Source organism: Zootoca vivipara, chromosome 6 (genome assembly GCF_965207765.1).
Source record: "Zootoca vivipara chromosome 6, rZooViv2.hap1.1, whole genome shotgun sequence".
Taxonomy (NCBI): Eukaryota; Metazoa; Chordata; class Lepidosauria; order Squamata; family Lacertidae; genus Zootoca; species Zootoca vivipara.
In genome coordinates, this window is record NC_142589.1 from 84,511,891 (window position 1) to 84,524,199 (window position 12,309).

The 12,309-nt window shown below is 49.5% G+C and overlaps 1 protein-coding gene across 1 annotated transcript; it reads left to right on the forward strand.

Annotated features, from left to right (window-relative positions):
* The first annotated feature begins 1,786 nt into the window (after positions 1 to 1,786).
* Positions 1,787 to 11,553, forward strand: LOC118086115 (mast cell protease 4). Its single transcript, XM_060275428.2, has 5 exons — positions 1,787 to 1,940; positions 3,222 to 3,369; positions 4,442 to 4,583; positions 7,608 to 7,862; positions 11,175 to 11,553. The coding sequence occupies exons 1-5, from the start codon at positions 1,874 to 1,876 to the stop codon at positions 11,310 to 11,312; spliced, it is 750 nt and encodes a 249-aa protein (XP_060131411.2). The 5' UTR covers positions 1,787 to 1,873; the 3' UTR covers positions 11,313 to 11,553.
* The last annotated feature ends 756 nt before the right edge of the window (positions 11,554 to 12,309 follow it).

The following is a 12,309-nucleotide window of genomic DNA, read 5'->3' on the forward strand; positions in this document are numbered from 1 at the left end:
TTTCGGCATCAACGTTGGCCCTTGTGGAAAGATAACTGCCCAGGTAGGAGAAGTGATTGACATTTTCCAACATTACACCATTGAGTTGGATTTGTGGCGCTGCAGAGGGGTTATTTTGTACTTGTTGGTGCAGCACTTTGGTTTGGGGGATGTTGAGCAATAGACCAAAGCTTTTCATAAGCTTCTGTGAATATATTTAGTATGGTTTGGAGGTCATCCTCTGAGCGTGCGCACACTACGTTGTCCTCAGCATACTGAAGCTCTATGACGGACGTTACGGTAACCTTACTCTTTGCTTTCAGCCGGTTCAGATTAAAGAGCTTTCCATCTGTTTGATATATGATTTCTACTCGGGTGTGGAGTTTCCCTTTGACAAAGTGTAGGATCATGGCAATGAAAAGAATGACTTGTTTTTGCGGAATCTGTGAGAGGAACTCACCTTGCCGTGGTGAGTGGGGAGGGAGAGCACAACCATGATGGCTAGAAGTCCTCAGTCGCATTCTCCTCCATGAATTCATCCAATCCTCTTTAAAGCCATCTAGGTGGGAGGGAGGGAGTTCCATAAACTACTTCCTTTATCGTGACAAGTAGCGGGAGTCCTGGGACCGGGCGAGCCAAGGGACCCTCTGTTAAATGGACTGGCTGGGTGAGACTGGCGCATGCCACTCTTGGTGCCCTTCATGTCCCAGGTGGCAGAGGGGGGGAGGGGGCAGGGCAGGGGGTTCAGCAATGTCAGGTTGGCTCCCAGCTGCCTCCCTTGAAAGAAGGAGGGAACTCCTGTGCAGCATGGGCAATTGCCGGAGGCTGGAGAAACTGTTGGAGGGTGTGCCTGGCAGGGAGGCAATCCTAGAAATGTAGAGTTGGAAGTGCCCCTAGTCCAGCCCCCTGCAATGCTGGAGTGGGAGGCACTTCTGGGAGTTTGCCTGATCCCTTACCACTAACCTGCTGAGACCTGAGGAGCATAGCTGCCAAGTCCTGGTTAGAAAAATATGGGATCAGCAGTGCCGGCACCGGAAGTCGCTTCTACGCATGTCCAGACATGCGTAGAAGCAACTTCTGGTGCCGGCGCTGCCCAATTTCCGGTGCCCAGACATGGGCAGAGCGGCACCGGAAGAAATCCAGGGGGGTTACGGGATATTTCACCATTCGGGATGACAGCGGGAAACTGCTTTAAAAACGGGGGTTTCCCGGGGGAAACCCGAGACTTGGCAGCCTATGCTGAGAAGTCTGCATTCGGGGCAGCCTTCCGAGGGCCACATCCCAGGGGTGGGCAGGGCCTGAGGCAAAAGTGGGCGGAGCAACAAATGCAAATTCTACTTTTGCTCAGTAGGGTAGTTCGTAGACCCACATGTCCAAAGTCCATGGGGGGAGGGGCAGCCTGTTTTATCCGGCCCCTGTGGCAGTTTATTTATTGGGGTCAAATCCTTTAAAAAGCTCACCAACTTTGGTCGGCCCTCACGCATGTTCACTTCATCAAATCTGGCCCTCTTTGAAAAAAGCTTGGGCACCCCTGGGACACTCACTCAGACACCCGCTTCATCCTCCACCCAAGCAAGCAAGGGCACATGTTTAGCCAAACCACTGACGGAGGGTGTTAGGCAAGGTCAGGGACATGTGGGTAGCCAGGGGATAGTCACAAGGGCCCCACAGCGACCCAACCTCAGCCCCACTCTATTATCTTGCTCAGAGCTTCCCTTCCAAGAAATAAGCCTCTTGTACCAATGATTGTCGGATTCAGATCGCAGATAAAGGAAGAGGAAGATTAGGTGATCGTGCAAAACCGTTTCCAACTGCCGGTAGCCAATCTATAAAACATGGTGTCCCATGTAGAGAGCCAGCCCGGTTCCCTTTTGTCAACTTCAGAGGCGGAGGGATGGAGCAGCCACGGAGAGTCTGCTTCTTCCTCTTTGCCCTTTTGTCTGCCCACTTGGACACTGGCGGTGAGTAGCGACTTCATCCAATCTGATGGCCTGAGCCGTTTGACCGTGGAACAGTCTCCCTCAGAAGGCAGTGGGCTCTCCTCCACGGGAGGTTTTTAAGCGGAGGTTGGGCGATGATCTGTCAGGGATGCCTCAGTAGAGATTCCTGGACTAGGGGACCCGGGGGGGTCACTTCCAACTCTAGGATTCTGTGATTCTATGATCATTGGGTTGCCCTATGAGGAAAGGTTGTTGCACTTTGGACGTTTCCGAGCACAATTCAAAGTGTTGGTGCTGACCTTTAAAGCCCCAAATGGCCTCGGTCCAGTATACCTGAAGGAGCGTCTCCACCTCCATCATTCTGCCCGGACACTGAGGTCCAGCACCGAGGGCCTTCTGGCGGTTCCCTCGTTGCGAGAAGCCAAGTTGCAGGGAACTAGGCAGAGGGCCTTCTCGGTGGTGGCGCCTGCCCTGTGGAACGCCCTCCCAACAGATGTCAAAAAGGAAAACAACTACCAGACTTTTAGAAGACATCTGAAGGCAGCCCTGTTCAGGGAGGCTTTTAATGTTTAATAGATTCTTGTGTTTTATTCTTCTGTTGGAAGCTGCCCAGAGTGGCTGGGGAGACCCGGCCAGATGGGCGGGGTATAAATAATAAATTATTATTATTATTATTATTATTATTATTATTATTATTATTAGTTTACAGAAAAGGCAAGTGCCTTGATGGAGATGTATAAAATGGCACATGGGAAGCAGAACGATGATGATGATGATGATGATGATGATGATGATGATGATGATGATGATGATTTATACCCCGCCCATCTGGCTGGGTTTCCCCAGCCACTCTGGGCGGCTTCCAACAGAAAAATATAATACAGTAATCTATTAAACATTAAAAGCCTCCCTAAACAGCGCTGCCTTCAGATGTCTTCTAAAAATCTGGTAGCTGATGGTAGAACGATGATAGAGAAAGGTCCCCGTCCCCCCTGGTGTCTCATAACTCTAGAGCTTGTGGACACCCAATAAAGGCAAATGCTGAGGGATTCAGGGCAGATAAAAGAACTTCTTCACTCAGCACATAGTTAAAACTGTGGAACTCCCTTCCACTGGAGATGGCGAGGGTCACCAACTGGCTAGGATTCTTAAAAGATATGCTGGATAGACAAGCCGACAATCCCACTTCTGCTGAGTGGGGCTTCAGACTCCCTTCTCCCCCCAAGTCCTACCTTGACGGTTCTGCTATTTACGCCATTTCATGGCGTGGTGGAACCGGCGACTCGGGTCTCCCTCTTCCAGGCAGCCTCCGCAGCAGGATCGTCGGGGGTGGTGAAGCCAAGCCACATACAAGGACGTACGCGGCAGCTCTGAAAGGAGACAGAGGTTTTCTTTGCGGGGGGTTCCTCGTGGCCCGTCAGTGGGTCCTGACTGCAGCCCACTGCAATGGGTGAGTCATGGTAACGCAGGGCGGGTTTGAATTTTTAGGCTTTCAACTTCCCCAAATGAGAGGTGCTAAAAAGTTGACTTTGGAATTGAAAAGGTTTTCAGACTGGGTAAGTATCAGTATTCTGGGATGCATCAATAGGAGTATAGCATCTAGATCTAGGGAAGTAATAGTACCACTGTATTCTGCTCTGGTCAGACCTCACCTGGAGTACTGTGTCCAGTTCTGGGCACCACAATTCAAGAAGGATACTGACAAGCTGGAAAATGTCCAGAGGAGGGCAACCAAAATGGTCAAAGGCCTGGAAACGATGCCTTATGAGGAACGGCTTAGGGAGCTGGGTATGTTTAGCCTGGAGAAGAGAAGGTTAAGGGGTGATATGATAGCCATGTTCAAATATATTAAAGGATGTCATATAGAGGAGGGAGAAAGGTTGTTTTCTGCTGCTCCAGAGAAGCAGACACGGAGCAATGGATTCAAACTACAAGAAAGAAGATTCCACCTAAACATTAGGAAGAACTTCCTGACAGTAAGAGCTGTTCAGCAGTGGAATTTGCTACCAAGGAGTGTGGTGGAGTCTCCTTCTTCGGAGGAATTTAAGCAGAGGCTTGACAGGCATATGTCAAGAATGCTTTGATGGTGTTTCCTGCTTGGCAGGGGGTTGGACTGGATAGCCCTTGTGGTCTCTTCCAACTCTATGATTCTATGATAAGTAGGATGTGTGTAAAATTGCATAGAAATAATTAAAAATGTACTGTATGTACTGTATATACAGTATATGAAAGAACATTGTAAACATTTGAAAACATTTGATTTAAAATATTTTGTAATGTTAATTTTTGATCCCGGTTTACAAATACTAAAGTTAATTTCTCTAAGCATAAAAAGAAGGTAAATAGGGTGATATAGAAATGCTAAGATGAGATAAGAATGCCACCCCACAGACCTGGTTGGACAATTTCACATAATTGTAGGTTAGCGGCATTGGAAGGGACCTCAGGGGTCATCTAGTCGAACCCCTGCTATGCAGGAATAATCGGCTGTGGCTTTCTGTTGATTCTCTTCTTGTTCAAAGAGATATCTCCGTCATTCTGGGTGCTCATGACCTGGAGGCCGTCGAAAACACCCAGCAGGTGTTTGGAGTCGAAAGTTACCATCAGCATCCGGGTTATACGTTGGTTGGTGGAACCCCTTTCAACGACATCCTTTTGTTAAAGGTATGGAGAAAGATTGTAAACTGGTGCTTTCGCTCAAAATGCATATGTCATTATTTATGGAACTGTCAAATTTCAGGTTGCGAATAGTGTTTTGTATCCACATACAGAAAAGTAAAATGACAAGTCAAGTCAAAACAACAACAACAACATATTATTTGTACCCCGCCCATCTGGCTGAGTCTCTCCAGCCACTCTGGGCGGCTCCCAATTGAATATTAAAACAATACAGCATTAAATATTTAAAAACTTCCCTAAACAGGGCTGCCTTCAGATGTCTTTTAAAAATAGGATAGCTGCTTATTTCCTTGACATCTGTTGGAAGGGCATTCCACAGGGCAGGTGCCACTACCGAGAAGGCCCTCTGTCTGGTTCCCTGTAACCTCACTTTTCGCAATGAGGGAACCGCCAGAAGGTCCTCGGTGCTGGATCTCAGTGTCCGGGCTGAACCATAGGTGCCAACTCCCAGATTGAAAAATCCAGGATCGGCACTGGAAGTCACGCTGCGGCCATTTTGGAACTGGGAAGAGCAGCACCGGAAGTCGCTTATACGCATGCTCTGCCCATTTCCAAAATGGCCACAGCGCCAGAAATTGCTTCTGCGCATGTCCAGAGACTCCAAACATGCGCAGAAGGAGCCTCCCTGGGCCGGTAAGAATCCGGGAGATTTACGGGGGTTTTTTAAAATCCGGGCTGCCAGTGGGAAACGGCTGGAAAAATGGGGGTTTCCCGGGGAACACGTGAGACTTGGCAGCTATGGGCTGAACGGTGGGAGTGGAGATGCTCCTTCAGGTATACAGGACCGAGGCCGTTTAGGGCTTTCAAGGTCAACACCAACACTTTGAATTGTGCTCGGAAACGTACTGGGAGCCAATGTAGATCTCTCAGGACTGGAGTTATGTGGTCCCAGCGGCCGCTCCCAGTCACCAGTCTAGCTGCCGCATTCTGGATTAATTGCAGTTTCTGGGTCACCTTCAAAGGTAGCCCCACGTAGAGCACATTGCAGTAATCCAGCTGGGAGATAACCAGAGCATGCACCACTCTGGTGAGACAGTCTGTGGGCAGGTAGGGTCTCAGCCTGCATACCAGATGGAGCTGGTAGACAGCTGCCCTGGACACAGAATTAATCTGCGCCTCCATGGACAGCTGTGAGTCCAAAATGACTACCACTCTGCGCACCTGGTCCTTCAGGGGCAAAGTTACCCCATTCAGGACCAGGGAGTCCCCCACACCTGCCCGCCTCCTGTCCCCCATGAACAGTACTTCTGTCTTGTCAGGATTCAACCTCAATCCGTTAGCCGCCATCCATCCTCCAACCGCCTCCAGACACTCACACAGTACCTTCACCATTTTCACTGGTTCGGATTTGAAAGAGAGGTAGAGCTGGGTGTCATCTGCATACTGATGAACACCCAGCCCAAACCCCCTGATGATATCTCTCCCAGCGGCTTCATATAGATATTAAAAAGCATGGGGGAGAGAACGGATCACTGAGGCACCCCAAAAGTGAGAGCCCAGGGGTCTGAACACTCATCCCCCACCACCACTTTCTGGACACGGCCCAGGAGGAAGGAGCGGAACCACTGTATGACAGTCCCCCCAGCAAAGCAAGAGTCATAGCTAAAGAGCCTCTGCTATCCAAACTATTTTTAACTCAGCCCCCGCCCCGTGAAGGAGAGTCCACCACTTTCCCAGGTTCCCTTGTTGAACACCTCTCACCCCCAGAAAGTGCCTCCTAATCTCCTTTCTTGTCATTTGACTCTATCGGTTCAGGTTCTGCCCTCTGGAGCAGCAGAAAACAAGCTGGCTCCGTTTTTCGTGTGACAGCCCTTCAGCTGTTTGAAGTTGGCTCTCATATCACCTCTCAGTCTTATTTTCTCCAGGCTAAACATACCCAACTCCCTCAACCATTCCTCATAAGGCTTGTTTTTGCACGATTATATGCATTTATATGCACACTTTACCCTGGTATATACATATTTCCACTCTACGTGCACATTACTTACTGTATATTCCTGTGTATAAGACTACTTTTTAACCCAGGAAAATCTTCTCCAAAGTCAGGGGTCGTCTTATACGCCGGGTCGTATTTCTTATACGGCAAGTATGTCCCAAACTCTATATTTTAACTGGAAAAGTTGGTGGTCGTCTTATACGCCCAGTCGTCTTATACTCTGGAATATACGGTAGCTGTGGAGAATTGCACTGCAAAACTCAGAGAAGTACGGATTTCAAAGGAAGGCCATGTTTCGATGAATGAGTTGGGTTGTACAGTGGTACCTTGGTTCTCAAACACCTTGGTTCTCAAACAACTTGGAACCCAATCACTGCGAACCCAGAAGTAAGTGTTCCGGTTTGCGAACTTTTTTCGGAAGCCGAACATGGAGTGTTAACGCTTCCGATTTGAGTGCCACGCTTCCATTTTGAGTGTTTCGCTGAGGTCTGTCTGTTTTTGCTCTTTATTTTGCGGTTGTTTCTGTGGCTCTTTTTGTTTTGTTTTTTGTGACTGTGTGGAACCCAGTTCAGCTACGGATGGATTGATTGATTGTGTGACTGCAGTACATTGTTGATTGCTTTCATTTTATGCACCAGTGGTCTCATTAGATAGTAAAATGCATGTTAAATTGCTGCTTTAGGGGTTGTTTTTAAAAGTCTGGAACAGATTAATCCATTTTGCATTACTTTCTATGGGAAAGCCTGCCTTGGTTTTGGAACGTTTCGTTTTGGTTTTGGAATGGACTTCCGGAACAGATTAAGTTTGAGAACCAAGGTATCCAACTTTAGACTTGGATTGGGCATATTAAAATTAAAAGGACATGACTTACTTAAATCTATCAATCTAGAATTTAGCTACACTACCCAGTATTTCCAAAAGCACAGATTAGATTAATGCACCGTTAAACGTTAAGTGAATAAAGTTTCTCCCCGACCCTGACCTATCAGTGGCCTGTCTGTGATGTCTCATGACTCTCTGGAAGCCCGCCGATTTCAGACCATCCTCTTCTTCTCCTCCTTCCTCCCCTAAAGCTCGACCGTGAAGCCAAGATCAACAAGTACGTCCAAGTCATCCCATTACCGGAAAACGAAAACGACCTCCTCAAAGACACAAAATGCTTTGTGGCTGGATGGGGCCGCATAGATGCGAGATACGAAGGCAGCCCCAAACTTTTTGAGACCAATGTCACCGCCCTTGGCCGCAGGAAGTGCCTCCAGTTCCTTCCGGAACTCACCGACGGGATGGTGTGTGCCGGCAGCCGTGCCAAGCTCTGTGACGTCAGCAATGTAAGCAGGGCGCCCGCATGTCCTTGTCAAAAACAAGGAGACAGCTTCGCAGAACAAAAGCCCATGCATTTTACAGAATTGCACGTGCTAATACATATGCAGAGATGCAATTTTTTGAAATATTTACTAAAAGTTATGAGGCTGCGTGGGGACCCAGGTGGCGCTGTGGGCTAAGCCACTGAGCCTAGGGCTTGCTGATCAGAAGGTCGGCGGTTCGAATCCCTGTGACGGGGTGAGCTCCCGTTGCTTGGTCCCAGCTCCTGCCAACCTAGCAGTTCGAAAGCACATCAAAATGCAAGTAGATAAATAGGAACCGCTACAGTGGGAAGGTAAACGGCGTTTCCATGTGCTGCTCTGGTTTGCCAGAAGCGGCTTTGTCATGCTGGCCACAGGACCTGGAAGTTATACGCCAGCTCCCTCGGCCAATAATGCGAGATGAGCGCGCAACCCCAGAGTCGGTCATGACTGGACCTAATGGTCAGGGGTCCCTTTACCTTTACCTATGAGGCTGCCAACATTTCTCTCTTTTTTAGGCCCATGGGCTCCTTTGGATCTTTGAGTGAGAGCTGTTGGTGCCCCCACCTTCGGTCCTTTCCGGTGGAATTAATCTGAGCCTTGCAAAGTCCATAGAGTTGAAAGAGGAAGTGGGGAAGGAGCCCCTCTTGCCCCCTTTCAGCTCTATATACTTTTCAAGGGAGGAAAAGACAGAGAACGCAGAGACTCCGGGAAGACCGCAAGAGCACTATTGCACCCATGGGTGCCACTTGGGCGATCCCTGTGGCAATTTAAACAATTGCCTGTTGTGGGCAAGGCAAAAGAGCAAGGATCAGTCCACATTAGTGGTTTTTCTGCTTCTTGCAATTCACACAAAAAATACCCCAACTCTAAAAAAAAATGTCTCCACTTTCCTTCCTTCTGTGATCTTTCAGAAGACTTTTACGCCAAAGTTTTAAAACGGATTGTGTTGTTCTTCCATGACAGATTACCAGTCACATGCACACAACTTCTCCCGCAGAATCCTGGGAAGTGTAGTTTGTGGAGGGGGCTGGAAATCATAGGTCTGAGAAGGGTACTCAGCAGGTCCCAGGATTCTTGGGAAGAAGCCTGTGCTTTAATCGTGCATTCACTGAGCTTTAAATGTGAGTGGTTTCAGTCTGGCAGAACCATATCTATCTTTCGATCTTTGTCGTGGTGCCTTTGCCAGGGCAGGAGCATGCCAGACCCTGATATTTCAGGGCCCAAAACCGAGACTCAGGGGCACCCCCTTCTTCTCTTGGAGAATCTATGCAATACTTTGCAGAGATGGAGGCTAATTGGGAGAGGGGGAGAGGGAATGCCCTCCCAAGAGTCTATGCCGGTGGTGGCCAAACTTGGCCCTCCAGCTGTTTTGGGACTACAATTCCCATCCTCCCTGACCACCGGTCCTGTTAGCTAGGGATGATGGGAGTTGTAGTCCAAAAACAGCTTGGGGGGGGCAAGTTTGGCCACCACTGGCCTATGCAATAATCTGCAGGTGCTTCTGCCAGGATGAAGCTTGCAAGCCATCTAACATCTATCTAGCTATATCTATCTATCATTTATCTAGCTATCTAAAAGGTAAAGGTAAAGGGGCCCCTGACCATCAGGTCCAGTCGTGTCCGACTCTGGGGTTGCGGCGCTCATCTCGCTCTATAGGCCGAGGGAGCCGGCGTTTGTCCGCAGACAGCTTCCGGGTCATGTGGCCAGCATGACAAAGCTGTTTCTGGTGAACCAGAGCAGCGCACAGAAACGCCGTTTACCTTCCCGCCGGAGCATTCCCTATTTATCTACTAGCACTTTGATGTGCTTTCGAACTGCTAGGTGGGCAGGAGCTGGGACCGAGCAACGCCGTTTACCTTCCCGCCGGAGCGTTCCCTATTTATCTACTTGCACTTTGATGTGCTTTCGAACTGCTAGGTGGGCAGGAGCTAGGACCGAGCAACGGGAGCTCACCCCGTTGCGGGGATTCGAACCGCCGACCTTTTGATCAGCAAGCCCTAGACTCTGTGGTTTAACCCACAGTGCCACCTGGGTCCCTATCTAGCTATCATCTATCAGTGCTCTTGTCCACCCAGATGTTCAAGGAGGCACACCTGGAGACTTCAGTTCAGACTGGGACCCAAGAGACCAGGACTCAAATCGCCACCTGCTGTCAGGGAGTGGGCAGAGGAGGAATGGTGGAGACCTCCTGCCCAGCTTAACCCTTCCAGGGTTTAGATTTACATCAGGGGTTTGAGGGAGGTCACAGCTCAGAGGCGGATGAGGGGGAAAGTTGGGAAATAATGGGAGAGGAGGAGGAGGAAGCACCAGGGGGGCGACAGCTGACGGACACCGTGTCTTTAGAAAGCATTCCAGACCCCCCCTCTCCCAGAACCCGGCAAGCCTTGAAAGTAGGAGAGCAAAGAGCTCAAAGACAGAGGGCCCTTAGCAGCACCCATAGGAGAGACGAATGAGGAAGTGGGAGAGATGGGGGAGTGGAGATTCACTCGGGAGACGGCCATTATCCCAGAGGCTGGGTTCTATAGCCCTCTCTGTAAATACTAGATAAAAAGCAGGTGGTAAGAAACCCTCACTAGTCTTTGTACTTTCCTGAGCAACCAGCCAGGAGTTGCTGGCAGCAGCCTGACACCTGCCCATGAAACTCACTGGATGACTTTGGGACAGTCACTCCAGCTCTCGGCCCGACCTACCTTGCAGGGTGGTTGTGAGGGGAGTGTTGTGTCAACTGCCTGGAACTCCTTGTAGGTAAGGCGGGATCTTACCTTCCAAGTCCCGGACTGCAGAATCCGGGACCGGCAGCCGTGTGACACCGGAAGTTACGTCGACGTAACTTCTGGTGTCGCTTTGCCCTTCTATGGGCACAAAAAATGGCCACCGCCGGCTTCGAAAGTCACTTGTACGCATGTCAGGAAGTGCATCGACGCAACTTCCGGTGTCGCTCCGCCCATCTATGGGCACCAAAAATGGCCACCGCCGACACCGGAAGTCGCGTCTATGCACTTCCGGACATGCGTAGATGCGACTTTTGAAGCCGCCGGCGGCCATTTTTTGTGCCCATAGAAGGGCAAATCGGAAAGAAAAAAATGGCCTCCGGCAGGAGAAAATAACGGAGGAAAACGGGAGACGAAGTGATACGGGGGACCACCGGGAAAAGGTAAGTAAAATCAGGGTTTTCCCAGAGAAAACGGGGTACTTGGCAGCTATGGGCGGGATAGAAATGCAATGGTGAATAATATTGCAAAAAAGTCAAGTTTCTCTCTCCCTCTCTCTCCAACTCCGCAATTCAATGCTCAGGGGGATTCCGGGAGTGCCCTGGTCTGCAATGGAGTTGCCCACGGAATCGTCTCCTATGGCTTCCAAATCCCGCCATCAGTTTACACGCGTGTCGCCGCCTACCTCCCATGGATCAAAGAGACAATGAAGGAAGAGTGAGGCCAGCGAGGAGAAAAGCAGCCAGCAGCTTCTTGTTCCCAGATGGATTCTTCCTGCCCCTGCTAGAGAGAGTCAGATACGATGAGAGACACACTTGGTCATTGTGAAGTCAGGTGCACAGGCAACTCCTCTTCCTGTGGATCGATCACGGCTTTCCCCAGAGAAACCTCTGCCTTCTTTTGTACCGCTAGTGCTTACTGTTGCTTTATTGTTTCCTGAAATAAACAAACTTCATTGCAAACTTCTGACGCCCTGCCTCCCCTTTGCTCGTCCCACTGACCCCGCATTCCCAAAACCTCTGACACCTCGCAGCACAATCCTAGGCATGTCTACTCGAGAGCAGGCATGGGTGAACCTGGCAATGTCAGTTTCGCATTTCTTCCTATTTCAAGTCAGTTCCCCGTATTTTGTGGGGTGGGGACAAATGTTTTCTTGTTTCCCTTTATTTACCCAAGAAACAACCATCAATATTCACAGAAGCATCAAATGTCGGGTTAAACCACAGAGGCTAGGGCTTGCCTATCAGAAGGTCGGTGGTTCGAATCCCCGCGACGGGGTGAGCTCCTAATAATTCTGAATTATTCCTAATTCCTAATAATTCCTAATTATTCTTTGCAACCAGCCAGTCAATGAGAAATGATGGGTTAATTCCATTTTAACTATACCCATTGGAATCAAAGGACTTGGTATACTTAGTATTCTTATACTTACTTATACTTTATTTAAATGGGTCTACTCTGAGTCTACTCCCAGGTCTACTCCGGGACACGGGTGGCGCTGTGGGTTAAACCACTGAGCCTAGGGCTTGCTGATCAGAAGGTCAGCAGTTCGAATCCCCGCGACGGGGAGAGCTCCCGTTGCTCGGTCCCAGCTCCTGCCAACCTAGCAGTTCGAAAGCACGGCAAAGTGCAAGTAGATAAATAGGTACCGCTACAGCGGGGAGGTAAATGGAGTCTCCATGTGCTGCTCTGATTCGCCAGAAGCGGCTTTGTCATGC